The sequence below is a fragment of the Tamandua tetradactyla genome, chromosome 9 (genome assembly GCF_023851605.1).
Source record: "Tamandua tetradactyla isolate mTamTet1 chromosome 9, mTamTet1.pri, whole genome shotgun sequence".
Taxonomy (NCBI): domain Eukaryota; kingdom Metazoa; phylum Chordata; class Mammalia; order Pilosa; family Myrmecophagidae; genus Tamandua; species Tamandua tetradactyla.
Window position 1 is genome coordinate 11,181,254 of NC_135335.1, and position 23,474 is coordinate 11,204,727.

General features: G+C 43.4%; 2 protein-coding genes across 2 annotated transcripts; both read left to right on the forward strand.

The window, feature by feature from the left end:
- Nucleotides 1-244: 244 nt before the first annotated feature.
- LOC143646690 (cullin-2-like) lies at nt 245-7,813 on the forward strand. Its single transcript, XM_077115918.1, is given in 3 exon segments — nt 245-2,554; nt 3,799-3,800; nt 7,278-7,813. Coding segments are annotated over 3 exon segments (2,235 nt in total). The 5' UTR covers nt 245-418; the 3' UTR covers nt 7,375-7,813.
- A 2,524-nt stretch (nt 7,814-10,337) lies between these two features.
- Nucleotides 10,338-21,923, forward strand: PLAAT4 (phospholipase A and acyltransferase 4). The gene is made up of 4 exons (XM_077115919.1): nt 10,338-10,494; nt 13,585-13,693; nt 15,446-15,714; nt 21,645-21,923. The coding sequence occupies exons 1-4, from the start codon at nt 10,486-10,488 to the stop codon at nt 21,741-21,743; spliced, it is 486 nt and encodes a 161-aa protein (XP_076972034.1). The 5' UTR covers nt 10,338-10,485; the 3' UTR covers nt 21,744-21,923.
- The last annotated feature ends 1,551 nt before the right edge of the window (nt 21,924-23,474 follow it).

The following is a 23,474-nucleotide window of genomic DNA, read 5'->3' on the forward strand; positions in this document are numbered from 1 at the left end:
ATTCAAACCCATAAAACAGCTGAAGTGGATTGTATCATGGTCAATACCCTGGCCGTGGAAATGCATTATAGTTTGCAAGAAATTACCTTTGAGGAAAAGTGGGGATCTCTGGCTGTTGAGTTTTAACATAAGTTGTCTCTCTGATCCAGAGTGCCTTGTGCCTCCTAATAAATTGTCTCTCTGATCCAGAGTGACTTATGCCTCCTATAAGAATATATGTGTGGCGGCCTCAGCCGCACAGTAATGGCAGCGCTGTGAGCTGGGGAAACGCGAGCTGACAGCCGCCGCCGACACCACCGCAGCCACCCACCTGCATCGCCGGGGCTTCGTCCTTCACTCCTTTGGGCTGCCTCCCCCTCCCCTTCTCCCCTGCCCCTTGTCCCGCTTCTGCAGAAGATTTCAACACTAAACTTGCACAATGTCTTTGAAACCAAGAGTAGTAGATTTTGATGAAACATGGAATAAACTTTTAACGACAATCAAAGCAGTTGTCATGTTGGAATACGTCGAAAGAGCAACATGGAATGATCGCTTCTCAGATATTTATGCTTTATGTGTGGCCTATCCTGAACCCCTTGGAGAAAGACTTCACACAGAAACTAAAATTTTTTTGGAAAATCACGTACGACATTTGCAGAAGAGAGTTCTGGAAGCTGAAGAACAAGTACTTGTTATGTATCATAGATATTGGGAATATAGCAAAGGTGCAGACTATCTGGACTGCTTATATAGGTATCTCAACACACAGTTTATTAAAAAGAATAAATTGACAGAAGCTGACCTTCAGTATGGCTACGGTGGTGCAGATATGAATGAGCCACTTATGGAAATAGGAGAGCTAGCATTGGATATGTGGAGGAAATTGATGGTTGAACCACTTCAGACCATCCTTATTCGAATGTTGCTCCGTGAAATCAAAAATGATCGTGGTGGAGAAGACCCAAACCAGAAAGTAATCCATGGGGCTATTAACTCCTTTGTTCATGTTGAACAGTATAAGAAAAAATTTCCCTTAAAGTTTTATCAGGAAATCTTTGAGTCTCCCTTTCTAACTGAAACAGGAGAGTATTACAAACAAGAAGCTTCAAATTTATGACAAGAATCAAACTGTTCACAGTATATGGAAAAGGTTCTAGGTAGGTTAAAAGATGAAGAAATTCGATGTCGAAAATACTTAAATCCAAGTTCATATACTAAAGTGATTCATGAATGTCAGCAAAGAATGGTAGCAGACCACTTACAGTTCTTACATGCAGAATGTCATAATATCATTCGGCAAGAGAAAAAAAATGACATGGCAAATATGTATATCTTACTTCGTGCTGTGTCCACTGGTTTACCTCATATGATTCAGGAGCTGCAAAATCATATCCATGATGAGGGCCTTAGAGCAACCAGTAATCTTACTCAGGAAAATATGCCAACACTATTTGTAGAGTCAGTTTTGGAAGTACATGGTAAATTTGTTCAACTTATCAACACTGTTTTGAATGGTGATCAGCACTTTATGAGTGCATTGGATAAGGCTCTTACTTCAGTAGTAAATTACAGAGAACCCAAGTCTGTTTGCAAGGCACCTGAACTGCTTGCTAAGTACTGTGACAACTTATTAAAAAAATCAGCAAAAGGGATGACCGAGAATGAAGTAGAGGACAAACTCACAAGCTTCATTACTGTTTTCAAATATATTGATGATAAGGACGTGTTTCAAAAGTTCTATGCAAGAATGCTGGCAAAACGTTTAATTCATGGGTTATCTATGTCTATGGATTCTGAAGAAGCCATGATCAATAAATTAAAGCAAGCTTGTGGTTATGAATTTACCAGCAAGCTACATCGGATGTACACAGATATGAGTGTCAGCGCTGATCTCAACAATAAGTTCAACAATTTTATCAAAAACCAAGATATAGTAATAGATTTGGGAATTAGTTTTCAAATATATGTTCTACAGGCTGGTGCATGGCCTCTTACTCAGGCTTCTTCATCTACATTTGCAATTCCTCAGGAATTGGAAAAAAGTGTACAGATGTTCGAATTATTTTACAGCCAGCATTTCAGTGGAAGGAAACTTACATGGTTACATTATCTTTGTACAGGTGAAGTAAAAATGAACTATTTGGGCAAACCTTATGTAGCCATGGTCACTACATACCAGATGGCAGTTCTTCTTGCCTTTAACAACAGTGAAACTGTCAGCTATAAAGAGCTTCAAGACAGCACCCAAATGAATGAAAAGGAACTGACAAAAACAATCAAATCATTACTTGATGTAAAAATGATTAACCATGATTCAGAAAAGGAAGACATTGATGCAGAATCTTCATTTTCATTAAATATGAACTTCAGCAGTAAAAGAACAAAATTTAAAATTACAACATCAATGCAGAAAGACACACCACAGGAAATGGAGCAGACTAGAAGTGCTGTAGATGAGGACCGGAAAATGTACCTTCAAGCTGCTATAGTTCGTATCATGAAAGCACGAAAAGTACTTCGGCATAATGCACTTATTCAAGAGGTGATTAGTCAGTCAAGAGCCAGGTTTAATCCTGTCCTGACCCGCAGGACAGTCAACGGGGTCCGCCACCTGCTGAGGGAAGAATGGCTATGGGACAGAGAGACGCAAGACAGCAAGACAGGATTCTGATCAAGCTGCAAATTTTATTAACCAAGCCAGGTGTATATATACCGGCTTGGGGAGGGAGTAGGGTATGTAGGGCATTATGATAGGAGGGAGCTTGCGCGGGGAGGACTGGTTAGATAATTGGTGGGGAATTCGCGCCGGCGGGAACCTATTTCCGTGAAGAACCTTGTTGTACTATATAGATGCCATTGCATTAGCCGGGGTGGCCATGTTGGCTCAATCGCTATCTTAGGTTAGCCTCTGGTCCCCAACATCTCCTCCCTTTGTTTTTCAAAAGGACAGAGGAAGGATGCTGATTAAGCATTCTTTTGGCATTAACCTTTGCTGGGGGAAGTAGAGGCCTCATTCCCCAAGTTGTTTGTGGCTCTGTTTTTCTGGGGAGGGGAATTTTTGCAGAGCGAACCCCTATGCAAATGAGGCATACTTCTCAAGGAGCTCGAAAACGGCCTTTAATTGTTTTGGCCCTCCTTTGCAGTGCTTTGCCTTGCATCCAGCGGTACCAATCATAGCATAAGCTAGAAGCATACTTTCGAGTGGCATGCTGCTCCCGTAGGAGGGGGGAGTTTACAGAGGGTAGATGTTTTCTTGGCCTTCCAGGGTTACACTCTGGTCCTGGAGATGGAGCCTTTAGTAATGCACCTGAATGGGCCTCCCTAGGGCTGAGTTAACTTGATCCTTTACAAGCTGGAGTATTTTCCTTATAATAGCAGGTGCAATAGATATTATAAGGAGTAGGGTTATTAAGGGGCCTAATATAGGGAGAAGGTAAGGGAGGATTCCATTGAGTCCCCAGGAGGAGCCTCCTTGGGCTTCCCGCTCATGTTTGCGGTTTGCAATTCCTTCCCTAAGTTTGGTCATTGAATCTCTGATTAAGCCAGAATGATCAGCATAAAAGCAACATTCCTCGCCTAATGCTGCACAAAGCCCTCCTTTTTTAAGGAAGAGCAGGTCTAGCCCTCTTCTATTTTGGAGAACTATTTCTGATAGGGACGTAAGGGACTTTTCAAAGTGGGTGATGATGGAAGTTTCAATACGGGTTAAGTCCTCGTCTATTGCAGCTCTTAGGCTGAGAGGCTTTGTTGTTGGAGGGTGATTGAGGTGATACCGGTGCCTAGACCAGCAACACCAGTAGATGGATTCTTGGACTTCAGTCGTCTGTCAGCTTAGCCGTCGTTGAATAGGTTATAGCAGGGCTTGCTGGTTTATTAGTAGCTTCAGCTGTGCTGGAGAAAGAAAGAGAGAAAAATGCCTTTTCTCAGGGCAACCTTTTTGCCCTGGACAGATTGTTATTGTCTATTTGTTTTGTTAATCGCTCTGGTAACCATTTGTCTGAATTAATTCCCTAGAATATATATACACTGATTCTCTGCCCCATATCAGGACCCGATCTGGTCCTCACCAAGTGTTATCCAATGGATCTTTCCAGAGGACTGAGGCGAATTGTGTTCAAATAGATCTAAAATAGGCCTGTGGGAGATTGCAAGGTAAAGAAAATAATAAAATCAACAGGATTTTTTAGATTTATTTGAACAAGCTGTCCTTTTTGAATGCATTGTTCAATTAATTGTAACTCTCGTTCAGCTGCAGCTGTTAACTGCCTTTTGCTTAATAAATCAGAATCTCCTTGTAAAATATCAAACAAGTTTTGTAATATATAATTAGGAATCCCTAAAGTGGCAGGTAGCAAAAATGAATGCAGAGTGCCAATAGTGACATGTACCCATAGCAAATGACCAGATTTTTTAAAATTGAATTCATTGGATTGATTTAAAAGGAATGCAGGAATGTGGATTCTTTATAATTGGTTGTGCATTTTTGCTAATTTTAAATTTATTGCATGCAGTTTTTATGGTATTTTTTCACAATAGTAGCCAAATTCTGATTTGCTTACATGACCGGGCCCAGTTGGGTCCTCTGGGAACTGGCTAGGGACCAAGAGGAGCTTCCTGGACCTAGATATTTTTATTAAAGTACACCTCCTTCTGGGGGGATAGCCAGTCCTCCCAGCTAGAGTGTACATTTTAACTATTTTTTACCAAGGTCATGTGATAGCAATATCAGTTGCATGTAATGGCAACATCAGGTGAACAAAAAAGACTCCACAAGTATATTTTTTCCTTGCATTCAACCCTCAAATCTGATCTGCTTCCAATATAAGCCATGGTTATTTTAGGATAAATTTAGCTTATACATATGTAGTTTATATAAATATTGGACAAAGTCTTAAGATATTTTGGCTTAAAGGAATATAGGTATTTATATGATTTGAATATGATTTAGCCAGTAATAGATTCATTTATAGTAATAGTACTTAGATTAATAGATTAAGCCACCTGGTTTAGGGCAAGAAAAGAAGCACTTTTTGCCAGTATAATGATACCCAGGAGAAAATCAGTATTTTTTATACAGATAACAACATGACAAAAGTTAACATAAGTTATTTTGATAAAACACAGACTCTTTGCTTTCTAACTAATTATTTAGAATCTTTTTATATCTTTTCATTATAACAGGCTGAAAGTTCAAGAAAACATTGTCATTTTAGACTCATTAAATCTTTCTTGATTTTAACCATAATTTCTGTTTTTACAAACCCTCAGCACTTATTATATTAGTTTAGGTTTTATTCCATATTCCATTATTCAAAAATAATGCGTAGGGGGCAATTTTTTGAATAATGACCCGATTTGTTACAATTAAAACAGATGGGGCCGTTGTTTTAAGGGCGAGTTTGTAAGACAGTTAATATTGCTAGAGTATTAGGATTTATTCCGTTACAAAGTTTAATATAATTGGAGAGGTCAGTATTACGAAAAGGGCAGATTGCCGCCTGACAGGCGGTGTTAGCATTTTCATAAGCGAGATGCTTGATAAAATCCCTTTCGCTTTCCTGATCACCAAGAATGCACTGGGTTGCGGTCTGTAGCCGACTGAGGAAGTCAGTATACGGCTTATTGGGGCCCTGAACTATTTTCGATAAAGAGGAGGTGAGAGCCCCCTTTTTGGGGGAGTAGCCTCCATGCTTTAATGGCGGCGGACTGCACCTGGAGACCAAGTCCTCGGGGGTATTTTGCTTGGGTAGAATTAAGATGATAAGGACTTGACCCTAGAAGCTTTTTTAATGACCAGGATTTTGTGCTGTCCTTTAAGACGTTGCTTTCAGCATACTTTTTACACTGCTCCTCAGAGTCCGCTTTCCATAGCAGGAAATCGCCACCTGATAGGGTGGCTCTGGCGAGCTGTGACCAATCATTTGGAGTAAGTTCCTTTTCGCTAATATTGTCTAGCAAAGCCAGAGTAAAAGGGCAGTTGCTCCATAATCATGCATGGCTTTTTTTAGTTCTTTTAAATATTTTAGATTAATCCTTTTGTATTTATTGATTCGGGGTGCTTCCTCCCGCTCGCAGCTACGCTCACGGCTACATTTGGATTTTATTTCGTCCTCATCATTAGCTTTCTCGCTCCCTTCCCCGTCACTGCTTTCCTGTTCAGACTGAGGCTCGGAAGCTTCTGACCTTGCCTTTTGCTGGCTACGGAGGACCGGAAAAGTGTAACGGGCACAGCGGGGGTTAGAGGGCTTATTTTGGTTAGTCATTAGAGAGAGAAGAGAGCGCCTGACTGGCGGTTTGCAGGGAGTTAAGGAGGGGATTATTTTGTAACTACAGAATTACATTCTGAGTGGGGTCTGGAGAGGGGACATGCATCTTTTAAGGCATTTTCTCCCTCTCTACAAAGCTCTAGTATTTCAGGGTCTGAAGGGGAAGTTTTTATGGCCTCATTGATTAAGTTCCAATAATTGAAGGCTGTAACTGGTACCTTTTCCGGCCCGAAAGTTTTATAATAGTCCTGTAAACAATCTCCTACTCTTGACCAGCATTTTTGGTTTATGGTCCCGTCAGCAGGGAACCACGGGCAGGTTTGATAAACAAACTGAAAGAAATCTCTAAGGTCCTTTTTCTTAACTCTCGCTCCTCGCGTCTTGAGGGTTTCTTTTAATTGTCTCACGTAAAGCTCATGTGTACTAGATTCCTGTCCCATAGTGAATTTTTTAAATGAAAATGAAAGTGATTTACTGCGTGATCCTTCGCTCTTCTCTTTGTTCGTCCGTCGGTGCGAGGCAGTGTCGCCGGGGCTGCATACACAGGCGAGTTACTTCTGTGGCAGACCGGGGTTATGGGAGGGCCCTCCTCATTTTTCGGCGCGCGACGCTTCTATCTCTCAGCCAGCGGTCGAGGCCCACGTCGGCGCCAAATGTCCTGACCCGCAGGACAGTCAACGGGGTCCGCCACCTGCTGAGGGAAGAATGGCTATGGGACAGAGAGACGCAAGAAGGACAACAAGACAGGATTCTGATCAAGTTGCAAATTTTATTAACCAAGCCAGGTGTATATATACCGGCTTGGGGAGGGAGTAGGGTATGTAGAGCATTATGATAGGAGGGAGTTCGCGCCGGCGGGAAGGACTGGTTAGATAATTGGTGGGGAATTCGCGCCGGCGGGAAGGTCCCGGCGGGAACCTATTTCCGTGAAGAACCTTGTTGTACTATATAGATGCCATTGCATTAGCCGGGGTAGCCATGTTGGCTCAATCGCTATCTTAGGTTAGCCTCTGGTCCCCAACATAATCCAAGTATCAGCATGATTAAGAAGTGTATTGAAGTTCTGATAGACAAACAGTGCATCGAACGCAGCCAATCGTCAGCAGATGAATACAGTTACGTAGCGTGATGTTGCTGTCCTCCAAGTGTGGGTGTAAGAAGATCATTGCCATCACCATTTGGTGTGTTCCTGTGGGAAAAAGCAGGCCTGTGCCTCCATAATTTGGTTATTTGGCAGCCCCTGTTTTTCTGCTGTTTACAACATCACCAGTGCCACGTCATGAGCATCAAAGAAAATGCCTCTGGATAATTTTAAGCTCATGTCATTATGACATTTCTGAAAACTTTATTGAAAGAATGAGTGAAGTATTGCTGAAATGTGGAAATTTGGTTGGGTACCATGCTTTTTCTCCCCCTCATGTTTGCAGTTGATGTGTTTTATGTTTTTTTTTAATGTATCTTAAAGGACAAAATTAAAAAACCTAAATATTGTAATATGACAGATAACCTAATAATTGTATCTTCATTAAAACGACAAACATGATATTGCTGCTTGTCAAATAAAAAAAAATAAAGAAAAAAAAAGAATATATATGTGTGTGTGTTTGTGTGTGTGTGTGTAATGTGGTAGGCAAACAAGCTAGATGACATATCAGATCCTTCATTTTCTCATGAACCCCCTTGGTGGCCTCACCCAGGCTAATGGCTTTCCATGCTCTCTCCGGCCCAGACCTGACCCCTGAACTTCAGATACTGGGATATCCAGTTGTGCTGTCCACTCAACTTTCCAAACAGAATGTATGATGGATTTCTCAAACACTGCCAAAACTAAACTCCAGATCTTCTCCTGAAAAATCTGTTCCAGCTGCAATTTATTAATCTCATCTGATGGTGTTCATTCTTGACTTTTCTTTCTCTAGTTCCATCAGTCAGGAAATCCTGGTGGGGGCTTGACCTTCAAATTGGGTCAAGAACCCAATAACTTGTTACCACTGTCTTGCTTGGAAGACAGCAAATTGTTCTTTCTGCCTCTCCCTTTGACTCCACAGACTATTCACAACCAGGAACCAGATGGACTCTGTGAAAATATAAGTCTGGCCATAACTCTCCAACCCTCCAATGGCTCCCATCTAGTCCAGAGGGGACAATCAACCCCATCCATGGCCCACCCAACTCATGCAGATCAGGTCCTTGTCACCTCAAAGCTGCCATTTTCTATGACTTTCTCTCTGGCTCCAAATACACTGCCAGGTCTTGTGTAGCCCTGAGGCCTTTGCAATTACTGTTCCTTCTGCCTGGAATACTCTTCACACTTATTATGCAGGACTCACTCTCTTACCTTCTTCAGTTCCTTACTCAAAAGTCACCTACTCAGTGAGGTCTACCCCAACCATTCGTCTAAAATCATACCGCCCCATTACCCCTTGTCCCCATTCCTTTCTTATTTTTCTCCTTAGCATTTTGGCCATCTAATGTATTATCTATTTCACCATGTTGCCCAGTGGCAGCAAATTTTATCTGTGTTATTCACTGGTAGATCCCAAGTGCATATAGCAGTACTTCGCACATACAGTGAGCTCAGTAAATACTTGTCGAACGAACCCCAGATAAAGTCCCTCTGGGTTAGTCATCTTGGAGTTAGTCTGCAACAGTTAGTCCTGCTTGCTTACCTGGATAACCTCTCCCCTCATGCCTTATCCTCCCTACTTCCTTTCTTACATGCAAGCTGACATTCTGACCTCTTACTGGCCATCACAAGGAAGGAATCTAGAAATAAATGATTGTAATCAGTGAGGATTTGCAACTTCCTTCTTTCTTTTTTCTTTCTCCATGTTACAAAGAAAAAAGAAAGGTTTACAAAAAAAAAAGAAAAAGAGGTTTCTTCCTCACCTGTGTTAAAAGAAAAACTTTTAATGCAATTTAAGAACTCTCAGCCTTATGGAGTGATTCACGAGTCAAATGGCATCTCATTCAGAAAGTAGAAGGGAAGTCTCCCAGGGGGGTGGAAAGGGGAAGTTTATACAGGACAAATGTGGAAGCCAGTGAGGAAACATTCTGATAGGCTTACATTAAGTTTTCCATTTTACATAAATGGGGACTTTCAAAGTACAGAGCAGATATATATTGATTAGTATGATATGCTTAGACCTTCTGATAAGCTCTCTCTACTGGACAGAAACTGCTTTGTCATCAGATGTTGCTTATCGGCAACCCTAGTGGAGAGCCATCTCTCCTTCTGACCTCCCTTGCACAGCTTGTCCCAGGATAACGAAGCCCTGATGTTGATTGAACAGTGAGAAGCCCCTCCCACAGACTGATGTGACCCACCAGGAGTGCTGCAAACCTGTCAGGGTGGCCCTATCCCCTTTGATTGTTTGGGGTGGAAAATAGCACCCAAGACTGGCCAACAAAGAGTGGGAACAAGTCATCAGGGTGTGATGGAAAAGATTTTGCTCCCTGGTAATAAGAGTGAGAAGGGATAAAGAATCACATTCCTTTTCTGAGTTTGGACATTGTCCCTTGAAAATGTGATTTTCTTGAGGCTGCTGCAGCCATATTGGGCCATGCAGGGAGCCACTATGGACACAGGATCAGCATGATGGAAGGACGAAAGGCCTGGGCCTTGGGTGGCTGGGGTGAGCTGCTGGACCAAACCCGAGTCACCTGCCTCCTGCCTTCCTGTCACCAAAACACTGAACTTCTAGGCTGATGAAGCTGCTTTTCATTTCGTTCTGCATCTTGCAGCCAAATGCATCCTAACAGGGCCCAAGCCTCTCTAGGCTAAGGCACCTGCCACTTGCAGTCTTTTCTCATGGGTTCCAGCTCTCATCTGCTCTGCCCCCTGAGCCCTCTAGCCCAATATTTCCAATACTGACAGATGAAAATGTCGTCTGAGGGTGGGAAAGGGGGATCAGCATCTCTCTGCCGCTGAACACTGTCTTTTCCGGGATGGAAACAGCTGCCAGGATTCTTGTTGGAAGAGACCTGGGTTTTCCCAAGCAGGGGCAGGAAGGTGGGGGCTCTCTTCCCACTCTCACTGCTGTCAGGGGGCTTCCAGGCACCAGTGATTCCATATATGAATGAAGGTAATCAAGAGCCTTTGCATTTACAGCAAGTAGCTTCCTTTAAAACATTTTCTTTCTCAGAAGTGTCAGAAGGAAACTGAAAGTGAAATTCTCCACTTTGGTATAAAGCTGGCTCGTGAGCAGTAGAGAAGGAACCACCACGCACTGGCTCCAAGATGACTTCGGTAAGTTCCGACAGGACTTTCTATCAGGGACTCTTTTGGAAGCTTTCACCATAACTTGTTTAAAAGACGTTGCAAAAGTTGATATTTGTAACAACTTTTTACTTGATATTTTGAGAACACACACAGTTTTGATGGTTAATCAAATGGTATTTAAGATATTGTTTAATATTTAGAATTCTAGTAACTCTGATATCTGTATTTGTAGATTTTTTTTCCATCTTTGTTTTAATTTTAAATTGGTTTCTTGTTGCTTCCTATTGAAATGGAGCTCGAAGGATATTAAGGAATGACGAGAAAGAAAGAAAGACACAGATGGGCTCAGGGGGTTTGAAGCTTAACTTTAACAAACAACAGATAACTTTATTCTTATCCAGATCCTAGTTAAATACTGCAGGGTGACAAAAGGCATGCATGCATTTCTTGAGGGAACAGAGAGCTTATCTTTCAGTGTTCTCTTCCTTCATACTTAACATAACCATTTGGGGTAAACATTCTTTCCCTTCCAGACTGCTCTACATAACAATCTCCACAGTTTACTGCCACCACCCTGAGGCCAGCTCCTCCCAACAAATTCTACAGATCTTGTTTTAACCCTTGGCTCCTACAGTTTATGAGACATATTGTACAAGCAGGCTTTACAATGATTACTTAGATTTTTCTTTTTTTTTTTTTTTTACATGGGCAGGCACCGGAAAATGAACCCGGGTCCTCGGGCATGGCAGGCAAGCACTCTTACCTGCTGAGCCACCGTGGCCCGCCCAGATTTTTCTTTTTAATGTGCCTATGGATAAGCTAATCAAGACATCTATTTTAGGTGGTTAATAAGATTTCCATGTAAATTATAAAAATATTTGTATCTTCATATTTTTTGATATGAAGATACAAATATTTTTATAATTTACATGGAAATTGAATTGAAAATGTGATTTTCTTGAGGCTGCTGCAGCCATATTGGGCCATGCAGGGAACCACTGTGGACACAGGATCAGCATGATGGAAGGACGAAAGGCCTGGGCCTTGGGTGGCTGGGGTGAACTTCGTATTTTCCTGAAATAAGGAAAATATTTAATAGTATATGTCATTACTATAACAATACAGCCTGGTTGCCTTCATTTTAAATTGGTTCATGTGATGATTATATGGATACTTTATTTAAATATGGCTATGGTTAAGCAAACTAAGATATCCATTTTTAGTGGTTCTAAGGGTATTGTTTGTTTGCTTAAATTAAAAAAAAAATGACCTTGCAAGATAGCAAGGTCTTTGGGTCACATCTGCTTCTTCTCTGAGTCAGGCACACAGCCAGGGAGTGGGGGTGGGGTAGTAAGAGGGGGCGTTGCATGATGCGAACTGTTTGCTTGAGCCAGGGGGTCCAGCTCCAGATAGGGGCCTACGGAGGGAGCCAAACCCCGATCTGGGGAAAGTGGGCAGGTTCCCACCTTGCCTGCCTCTGTCGCTAGCTGAGATTCCATCCCTTCATAGCCTCAAATGGCTCTTTCCTCCTCCTCTCACTTGCATGTCCCTTTCTCCCTCTTTATAAATTGCATTTCACCTCTGAGCCCTGCTGAGCCCTGGCTGATGCTGCAGCCTTGAGATGAGAATAAGAACCTGGCAGAAGTCCTGGCACCACTGAGCCCCACCTCTCCTCTAAGGCTGTTTGTATCTTTGCCCCTTACATGCCAGGCCTTTTGCTGAATCCTCAGATTCAGGGTGAGAGGGACAAGCTGGCAGGATCCCATCCTGAATGGAGCACTAAGTCCCAAGGACGAGCATAGATGGTGGCAGGAAACTGTAGACCCCTCGTCATCCCAGCAAGGAGAAGTGGAGGTTCTGAAGGAGCCAGGGACCCAGCGAGGGCTGGCGAGCCAGGCTGGAGCTGCCAGGACAGCTGCCCAGGGGAGAGGTTTCCAAGAGGAGGGAGAAGAAGAGTGGTTGTGGGGACGGTGGTGGGAGGCAGAAAGAACCAGATGTGTAGAGGAGCAGAACCAAGAGAGAGCACTATGGGGGGGGAAGAAACCACCCTTTTGGGAAGGCCAGTCTGGGCACCGGGGAGACTGGAGGTGTGGGGGCCGGGACAGGAGGCAGGGAGGCCAGTGGGGTGGCCGTGGCAGTCACGGAAGTGAGGGCTGGGAACCCCTCGACCCAGTCAGTGGAAAGGAGATGGGATGAGGAAATGAGTTCCAAGAAACACCCTGAGTTGGCATTGCTGGGACTAATGACTGGACATGGGCAGGAAGGAGAGTTCAGTGGGACCCTTGGGTTCCGACTGCGCAGCCTGGCAGGTGGTTGTCACTCACTGAGAAAGGGTACAAATCAGAGGTCGGGAAGCTGGGAGGGGAAGGAGGCGAGAGGAGAGCCAGCTCAGCCTCTCCTGGCCCAGTGCCCTGGGGCAAGTCCTGTCTCCTGGGGCTTGGAGTGATGATGGCAATTATGTCGGAAAAGCACTCTGTGCCTGGAGCCCACCCCATGGCTGGAAGCTGGGAGTCCCTTGGGACGCTCACTGAGATGCTGCCAGCTCCTGTCTCTCAGGTCGGCAGCCCCACGGGCTGGGCAGGGGGAGAGTCTGAGGACAAAAAAGTGCCTCCCATGGCCGCAAACAACCGCAGGGCTGGAGGACGGGTTGAGGCTTTGAGAAACCCGAGACTCCACTAACTGATTCTGCTCGGGCCACACCTGTCCTGGGAGAAGGGGCCTGAGCGCGCAGCCCATGTGTCAATGCTCAGAGCCCCTGCGCCACCCCCATCGCCATCCATGCCTTTCTCACTCCTGAGCACACACACACACCCATGTGAATAGCATGCACTCGTCCTGGAGAAACCTCCTCTCCCACATTCCATGAGGGTCACTTTTTTCCAGGTTTCCAGCTCCTGGTGCCCTTTGCCCCAGGGAGAGTCTCTTAAGAGTGTTGGCTGGGCTGAGGATCCCGAGGCGATGGGGGTTGGGGGGTGTCAGGGTCTCGTGCCTACCCAGTGTTCTCCCCAGGCAACGAGCATCAGCAGAGGAATCTCAGCCCAGCAGCAGCTCCCCAAGCAGGGGTCTCCCACAGGGCCTAGAAGACTGCCCTCACTGGCCCTGGTGTTTCTGTTGCAGGCACTCCGCGAGCCCCAGCCTGGAGACCTGATTGAGATTTTCCGCCTGGGCTATGAGCATTGGGCCATCTACGTGGGGGATGGCTTCGTGATCCACCTGGCTCCTCCAAGTAAGGGCTGCTGGGCATAGCATCACCCTATATTGGTTATTATAAGGAGAACTTTGAAAGACAGCACTGAGCAAGGGACACCTGAAGGGGACAGGGGTCTCCCTGGACTTGGCAGGAAGCACAGAGGGTTCCGGCTGGTCCTGAGAGAAACAGGGAGAGGCTGGGGACCTCCTGCAGGGAAGCTGGGTTGCTGCTGCCTTCTTCTCTCCCCCAGTTCAAAGCCAGTTTCCCCTGGACTTGCTGAGTCTGAGAGTTTCTCAACATTTACGTTCCTAAAAAGAAAGTTTCTCAGTGGAAGTTCCTTTGTACCTATATGATTGCATCGAACAATATTTAATTCTCTGCAATGAGAAGCAGCTTTATGGGTTTAAGATTAACAACAACAACAAAAAAAAGATTGAAAAATCATGCAAATGCATAGTTAACCCAAACCAACAATTTATTTAACTTATTGTTTACAGAAACAGTAGGAAACCACAAGCCAGGGCAAAAGAGAATGCAGGAAGTGGATGTATGTATAGAAAATGAAAGAGCAAAGAAGAAAAAACAGAATGCTGGCAAGAGAATGCAGCATTAGATGCAAACCTGGTGATTATTCCAAGGCTCAATGGCACCCTTGGTTTTCTCTTCTCTGTCAAATATTTGCATTGCTACAAGGCAAAAAAGAAAAAAAAAATCATCATCACTATCAGAAAAATACTTTCACATGTTATCAGATCTTTGCAGTTTATTATTTACCCAAATAGAGTTATAAAAACATCTTAATCTGCCGGAGACCCGGCTTCGATTCTCGTTGCCTGCCCATGCAAGAGAATTATTTAATTAAAAATAAAAAAAAATCTGAATTCATGGTAACTGGTAAATCATCCCACTTAATCCAAATGACTCTTACAGGACTTGTAAGAAAATGAATGAAAGTAAGACTCACATGGTCCTTTTGTGCCTCATTTCCAGGGTTTGAATCACTTTTCCCAGGAGGATTTTCTTAAGAGGATTCTAAGGGCAACTATCAGCTTTGTGATTAGAAATACACAAAAAAAGCATGCTTAATTATAGTACTCATTAGCGACTGTTCCTCTAAAAATGAATAATAGCCTGGACAGACAAACTCTAGAATGGCATTTGGATGTCATTGCCTGATGGCCTACTTAGGAACTTCTGTGCCCAGATCATGGGACACGAGACAGTTTTGCAAAGGACCCCTGAAGGCTCAGCTCAGTGCAGTGGAAAGAATTTAACCTCTGCAGCTTAAAAGAAACAGTTTCAACCCCTGGCTACACCATTTTTCAGGGCAAAGGGCCTAGGTTGGAAACTCACTGTTCCTAATACTGGTTCTGTAAAACAGAGATGATGATTTCTACCTTGAAGGGTAGAAAGAGAATTAAATTAGATAAAACATGAAAAAACAGTAGGTACTAAAACAAATTTGATCCCTTGCTAAATTTCCCCAGTGGGACAAAGATGATATTTTTCAGAAACTTAGATACCCAATAACAAATCAGATAAATCATGCACACACATGCAATGGAATACGATGGCACCCTTTGAGAATCATGTCACTTCTCAATGTGGAAAGATCTTTACAACATCTCATTACAGTAAGAAAGCGACATCTGTGACTCTTCCAGTCGCACTGGTAAAAGGATAAGCAGCCAACGTTAGTAGTGGAGTCCTTTCATCCTTCTTTCTTATCCAGGGCCCTTCTCTCTCTCTCCCCTCCTCACCCCTCCCTGTGGCCTCTGTGATTTCCAGGTGAATGCCCCGGGGCTGGCTTCTCCAGCATCTTCTCCGTGCTATGCAACAGGGCAGTGGTGAAACGGGAGCCCCTGGAGGACGTGGTGGGGGGCTGCCACTACCAGATCAACAACCTCTTGGACAACAAATACATCCCTCTGCCTGTCGAGGTGATCCTCAATGCTGCAAAGGAGAGGATTGGTGAGGAGATGCCATACAATATTGTGAGCAAAAACTGTGAACACTTTGTCACCGACCTGAGGTATGGCGTTCCCAAGTGCAGGCAGGTAAGGCTCTCTGTGGGGAGATCTTCCTTCCCTCCGCAGTTCTGCTTCATGTGGATGGAGTGTCTTCTCCCAGCTCCCCGGGAGACTGGGCTGTGTAGCCAGAAGTGAGAACCATCTGGTAGAGAAATGTGTTAGGATGATGTGACGTGGGCGCTTACAGACCCGTGGACAAGGGGGCACAGGTCACCTGAGCTCAAATCCCAACTCTATATCTAATGTGGGATGTAGATGGGGTCGGCCTGGTAGCTTTCCCTCTGGGCCTCTGACCCCCTGGGTTCTATGTGTCCAAGCCCAGCCCCCAAAGCAACTCCTGGGAGGCCCTGTGGGTGGCTGGAGATTCTGAGCCAAGCCAGGACCAGGACAGGTCTCCCACATCCCCCGAGTGTACCCAGGGCCAGGGAAACTCAGGGCTGATGGGCCTACATTGGTTATCATGTGGGATCCGACAGAACTTCTTCACCCTGCCCCATCACAGTCTTCTTGGGTTGTTTCTGGAAGGTCCTGGAGGGCTCCCACCTGTGGGTTGTGACCACCACCTGTTCTGCTTCTCTGCTTCCCACATTAATGCCCAGCACCCCAGAACTCACCTGGGGGTGGGGCCGGCCCGCTGCGTTAGCAGGAGAACCCTGCCTCTCCGTCCACTTCCCGGAGCCCCCAAAGCTGACATACCCACAAGCTACCGGAGGGTCAGGCTCAGCCCCGCGTCCCTTGGAGCCTGAGCCAACCTGACCATAGCTCAGAAATGGGAGGACTACTGTCCCTCCTGCCCCCTCCACACATTCAACAAATACTGATGAAGTCCATTCTTTTCACCAGGAAGGCGCACAGCCTCCATCTATGAACAAAACAGTCAAGAGTCCCACCTTCAAAGGCACTGACATTTAGTGGGGGAGAGCCATACAAGACACAGAACCCAGGGAAATTTCGATTTCAGATAGGCAATGAATACTTCTTTAGCACATATATATGGGGTGTTAAGTAAGCATTCACTGATTATCAGAAGTTCAAATGTAACTGGGTGTATTAGTTTGCTAATATTGCTGGAAAGCAATATAGCAGAAGTGGAATGGCTTTTATTTGTTATGTATTTATTTCTTTATTTTTGGGATGGCATTTTTTAAAAAATTTTTTTATTGATTAAAAAAAATTAACAGACAAAACATTAAGATATCATTCCATTCTACATATACAATCAGTAATTCTTAATATCATCACATAGTTGCATATTCATCATTTCTAGAACATTTGCATCAATTTAGAAAAAAATAAAAAAGACAACAGAAAAAGAAATAAAACGATAACAGGAAAAAAAAGATTATACATGCCATACCCCTAACCCCTCGCTTTCATTTACCACTAGCACTTTAAACTAAATTTATTTTTAACATTTGTTCCCCCTATTATTTATTTATTTATTTATTTTTTAATTAATTAAAAAAATTAACACAACATTTAGAAATCTTTCCATTCTACATATGCAATCAGTAATTCTTTTTTTTTTTTTTTTTTTTTTTTTTTTTTTTTTTAAAGAAAGACAGAGAAGGAAGGAAGGATAGAAGGAAGGAAAGGAGGAAGAAAGGGAAACATCTTTAAACATTTTCTTGTTTTTATTATATTTTGTTTGTTTGTTGTTTACATGGGCTGGGGCCGGGAATCGAACCGGGGTCCTCCAGCATGGCAGGCAAGCACGCTTGCCCGCTGAGCCACCGCGGCCCGCCTGCAATCAGTAATTCTTAATATCATCACATAAATGTATGATCATTGTTTCTTAGTACATTTGCATCGATTTAGGAAAAGAACTAGCAAAACAACAGAAAAAGATATAGAATGATAATATAGAGAAAAAAATAAAAATAATAATAATAAAAATAAAAAATAAAAAATATATATATATTAAAAAACACACAAACAAACAAACAAACAAAAAACTATAGCTCAGATGCAGTTTCATTCAGTGTTTTAACAAAAATACATTACAATTAGGTAGTATTGTACTGTCCATTTTTGAGTTTTTGTATCTAGTCCTGTTGCACAGTCTATATCCCTTCAGCTCCAATTACCCATTATCTTACCCTGTTTCTAACTCCTGCTGGACTCTGTTACCAATGACATATTCCAAGTTTATTCTCGAATGTCGGTTCACATCGTGGGACCATACAGTATTTGTCCTTTAGTTTTTGGCTAGACTCACTCAGCATAATGTTCTCTAGGTCCATCCATGTTATTACATGCTTCATAAGTTTATTCTGTCTTAAAGCTGCATAATATTCCATCGTATGTATATACCACAGTTTGTTTAGCCACTCGTCTGTTGATGGACATTTTGGCTGTTTCCATCTCTTTGCAATTGTAAATAATGCTGCTATAAACATTGGTGTGCAAATGACCGTTTGTGTCTTTGCCCTTAAGTCCTTTGAGTAGATACCTAGCAATGGTATTGCTGGGTCTTATGGCATTCTATATTCAGTTTTTTGAGGAACAACCAAACTGCCTTCCACAGTGGTTGCACCATTTGACATTCCCACCAGCAGTGGATAAGTGTGCCTCTTTCTCCACATCCTCTCCAGCACTTGTCATTTTCTGTTTTGTTGATAATGGCCATTCTGGTGGGTGTGAGATGATATCTCATTGTGGTTTTGATTTGCATTTCTCTAATGGCCAGGGACATTGAGCATCTCTTCATGTGCCTTTTGGCCATTTGTATTTCCTCTTCTGAGAAGTGTCTGTTCAAGTCTTTTTCCCATTTTGTAATTGGGTTGGCTGTCTTTTTGTTGTTGAGTTGAACCATCTCTTTATAAATTCTGGATACTAGACCTTTATCTGATATGTCGTTTCCAAATATTGTCTCCCATTGTGTAGGCTGTCTTTCTACTTTCTTGATGAAGATCTTTGATGCACAAAAGTGTTTAATTTTGAGGAGCTCCCATTTATTTATTTCTTTAGTGCTCTTGCTTTTGGTTTAAGGTCCATAAAACCGCCTCCAATTGTAAGTTTCATAAGATATCTCCCTACATTTTCCTCTAACTGTTTTATGGTCTTAGACCTAATGTTTAGATCTTTGATCCATTTGAGTTAACTTTTGTATAGGGTGTGAGATACAGGTCCTCTTTCATTCTTTTGCATATGGATATCCAGTTCTCTAGGCACCATTTATTGAAGAGACTATTCTGTCCCAGGTGAGTTGGCTTGACTGCCTTATCAAAGATCAAATGTCCATAGATGAGAGGGTCTATATCTGAGCACTCTATTCGATTCCATTGGTCGATATATCTATCTTTATGCCAATACCATGCTGTTTTGACCACTGTGGCTTCATAATATGCCTTAAAGTCTGGCAGCATGAGACCTCCAGCTTCGTTTTTTTTCCTCAAGATACTTTTAGCAATTCGGGGCACCCTGCCCTTCCAGATAAATTTGCTTATTGGTTTTTCTATTTCTGAAAAATAGGTTGTTGGGATTTTGATTGGTATTGCATTGAATCTGTAAATCAATTTAGGTAGGCTTGACATCTTAACTATATTTAGTCTTCCAATCCATGAACACGGTATGCCTTTCCATCTATTTAGGTCTTCTGTGATTTCTTTTAACAGTTTTTTGTAGTTTTCTTTTGTATAGGTTTTTTGTCTCTTTAGTTAAATTTATTCCTAGGTATTTTATTCTTTTAGTTGCAATTGTAAATGGAATTCATTTCTTGATTTCCCCCTCAGCTTGTTTATTGCTGGTGTATAGAAATGCTACAGATTTTTGAATGTTGATCTTGTAACCTGCTACTTTGCTGTACTCATTTATTAGCTCTAGTAGTTTTGTTGTAGATTTTTCCGGGTTTTCGACGTATAGTATCATATTGTCTGCAAACAGTGATAGTTTTACTTCTTCCTTTCCAATTTTGATGCCTTGTATTTCTTTTTCTTGTCTAATTGCTCTGGCTAGAACCTCCAACACGATGTTGAATAATAGTGGTGATAACGGACATCCTTGTCTTGTTCCTGATCTTAGGGGGAAAGTTTTCAATTTTTCCCCATTGAGGATGATATTAGCTGTGGGTTTTTCATATATTCCCTCTATCATTTTAAGGAAGTTCCCTTGTATTCCTATCTTTTGAAGTGTTTTCAACAGGAAAGGATGTTGAATCTTGTCAAATGCCTTCTCTGCATCAATTGAGATGATCATGTGATTTTTCTGCTTTGATTTGTTGATATGGTGTATTACATTAATTGATTTTCTTATGTTGAACCCTCCTTGCATACCTGGGATGAATCCTACTTGGTCATGATGTATAATTCTTTTAATGTGTTGTTGGATTCGATTTGCTAGAATTTTGTTGAGGATTTTTGCATCTATATTCATTAGAGAGATTGGTCTGTAGTTTTCTTTTTTTGTAATATCTTTTTTTGTTCAGCCCATGTCTTCTTCATGTCCTCCCTCAATTCATTGATTTGGTTTTTGATGAAGTTTTCCATTTCTGTTCGTATATTCTGGTCTCTGTTGTGGCTCCGGGAGCTGTTCTGTACCGTTTCTATTTCTTTAGTAGCTGTTCTGGAGGGGGAACTAAGACCCGCGTGTCTTACTAAGCCGCCATCTTCTCCCCAAAATGCCTGGGATGGCATTTTTAAAAAGGGAATTTAATAAGTTACAAGTTTACAGTTCTGAGTCCATAAATATGTCCTAACTAAGGGAGCCAGAGAAAGATAATTGGCTCAAGGAAGACCAATCTGGGAGAGCACATGGCTGGCACTTGCTGGTCCTTATTCCCGGTTCGTTGCTTCCAGTTTTTGATGCCAGTGGTTTCCTCTCTAAATGTCTATGGGCCTTCACTTAGCTCCTCTGAACACACCTCTGGCTTGCTTAGCACCTCATGAGCAGGCACATGGCAATATCTCCTGGGCTTTACCCAGGCCTAAGCATCTGCTCTGTCTGTTTGGAGATAAACCAAGTGTCTCCAAACATCTGTGTCTCCGTCACCTCTGAAGCAGCTGTTCTCCAAAGCATCAGCATCTGAGGTTTCTCCAAAATGTTTCCTAAAGGACCCTAGTAGACTAAACAAGACCCACCCTGAATGGGCGGAGTCACATCTCCATCTAATCAAAAGGTCACACCCACAGCTGGACCTGTCATATCTCCATGGAAAGAATCTAAAGTTTAACCCCCCACAAAAATGGGTCTGGCCCCACAAGATTGGATCAGGATTAGAACCTGGCTTTTCTGGGGTACGTAGCAGTTTCAATCCAACACACCCAGTGTCCATTTTAATTTGCTAAATCTGTGAACCCAAATTTAGCAGAAGAGGACAGATATAAAACAAACAATGACTAGGCTGTATCTATAGAAACAAGTGCTACAAAGGACAGGAAAGCAGGGTAAGGGAGCATTTTAGATTGGGTAATCAGGGACAGCTCATCAAGTAAGGTGACATCAAAACAGAGACCTGAAAGCACAGTGGCGGGGGAGGGGACCAGCCCCTGGGCCCTCTAGGGAAAAGGCAGACCAGGAGAGGAAGCCCAGGAGACCAGGCTAGGGCTGGGTGATCAGAAGAAGAGCAGGAGCTCAGAGTGGTGGGGCCAGGTGGGGTGGGAGTAGGGCTCCAGGACGTGAGGTCTAAGGGGCAGAGGTGAGAGGGGAGTTTACTCTGAGGGAAAGTCTGTGGCAGAGGGTTTTGAGCAGGGACCTGAAACGAGCCAGCTTATTTCTTTAAAGGATCCCAGAGGGTTGCCACGGGAAAACTAGCCTAATGGGGCAAATCAGATGCCAGGAGGCCAGGTGACTCCTGCAATCATCCAAGAGAGAGGGGTGGTGAGCTGGCCCAGTGTGGCTAGCAGCAGAGGGGGTTAAAAATTGTCGTATTTGGGATCTACCTCTGAGGTGGGGTGGAGAGAATTCCCTGAGGACCTGAGTGCAGGGCCTCAGAGAATCCCCCACCCCCTCCTTTGCAGATTACAACTTTTGCAACTGGAGGATGTGTGGCCTTGGTCATGGGATTACTGGCTGTCTTGGGATACTCGGTTCTCGGCAAAAGACGCCAAAACCAGTGAGAATCTGAAGAAGGAGCCACAAAATCGTGTTGAACAAAGCCCTGGAGACAAAACACCCGCGGTCCCCCATCTGCCCGGCTGCCACCCCGCACTCTCCCTCTGGGTTTTCCTTTTCTCACTGACTAAAAGGGTGGTCTGGCTTGTGATAAGGCTCAATAAATGTTTCTATCCCTCCAGAAAGGACTTCTGCTATGTTTTTGTTTCTTTTAGCTTCTGCACCAAAAGGAAGAAAGTGACGTTAAGGAAACACCTGCAGACTGGTGACTCCTAGCCATTTCTAGCTGTGTGACCTTGGGAAAAGGTCTGGGCTCCGGAGACCCCAGTTTCTTCCTCTCTAGGATGAGGGTAATAACTCACTCCACAGTGTCGTGAGGACCAGAGGAGATCATGTATAGAGTGTGCTTAGCACAATTTCTGGTACAGAGCAGAAGCTCGATGAGTTTTCTGTCATTCTACATAGACACAATATTGAAGGACCTCCACGTCATTAATTTAGTCTCAGCATGCAGAAACAAAGAAAGAAGAGACTTCATTACCTCCCAATACAGTCGCATCAGCTGGTGCTTGAATTCCCTTTTGGATACATAAACCTCTCCCCACACCCTTCCAATGGTCTCCTTCAACTGGCCTCCTTTTTAGAAAGCTTTTTGTTATATGACTCAAGGTGTCATCTCTACTGCTGGTTGACTGCAGATGAAGCCCTCCTGTCTTCCTGTGTCCTCACTGCATGACTCACGCTGCCCCTGAGTTGTCAGCTGAAAATTAACCACCTTGGATTATCCCTCTGCCTCCTCCCAGCATGCTCTGGGTGTGGTCTCAGAAATGCCCAGGTTCCCTGGATCTCCCACTCTAGTCCCCCCCCAGGACCTCTACCACCAGCGGCCCTGCTGAATGACCTCTCCACTGGGCCGTCTTCTGGCAGATGTCACCACAGCTACCATCCCTCAGGTTTCAGGATTAGGGACGCCACTCTCCTTGGGGCCCTGCCTTCCCAAGAATGGAATGGCTGGGATTTCCCTTAATCCCCCCAGCACAGTAGAGACCAGGTGGTAACTATTAAGACTCTCCTAGAAGGTCTGGGCTTTCAGAAGATTGAAGAACAAGGAGAATAACTTATCATTGCTACTGCCAAAGTATCATGCTCAGATTCAAAGCTGAAATACCAGCCTCCATTTGGGGTCCCAAAGCATCCATGTCCACTTATTTCATGGCTACCCCTGGGTCAGAAGGCCTGGCAGTACTATCCCAAGTCCAGGCCCAACAACTCGATGCCCAGAGACAGGGGGAGGCTCTTTCACTTCTTGCTATTTTAAGGCTCACTTTTTCCCAATTTGTCTCCTGTCCAGGGGCAATTGACTCCAGGCCCTTCCAAGGTATAGGCAAGCTCCAGTCTGTCAAATCCTCCTGTTGGGGGTCATAAGTGTCCAGGAACCTGTTTTTCTTTTTTTTTTATTTTAAGAATTTTTTTATTGATATATATTATATATTCACTTATCATGTAATCATCCAAAGTGTACAATCAATGGTTCACAATATCATCAAATAGCTGTGCATTTATCATCACCATAAACTTTTTTCTTTCGTTTGGGTGAAAAATAGTGCATATCCAAAGAAGCAATACATTCCAAACAATTAGTTGTAGAACAGATTTCAGAGTTTGGTGTGGGTTACAATTCCACAATTTTAGGTTTTTACTTCTAGCTGCTCTAAGATACTGGAGATCAAAAGGAA

Bases quoted from the DNA above. Each gene is read 5' to 3' on its own strand.
- PLAAT4 (XM_077115919.1), top strand. The intron at 13,694-15,445 runs GTAAGGGCTGCT...TGTGATTTCCAG, and splicing joins GATCCACCTGGCTCCTCCAA to GTGAATGCCCCGGGGCTGGC. The intron at 15,715-21,644 runs GTAAGGCTCTCT...CCTCCTTTGCAG, and splicing joins GCGTTCCCAAGTGCAGGCAG to ATTACAACTTTTGCAACTGG.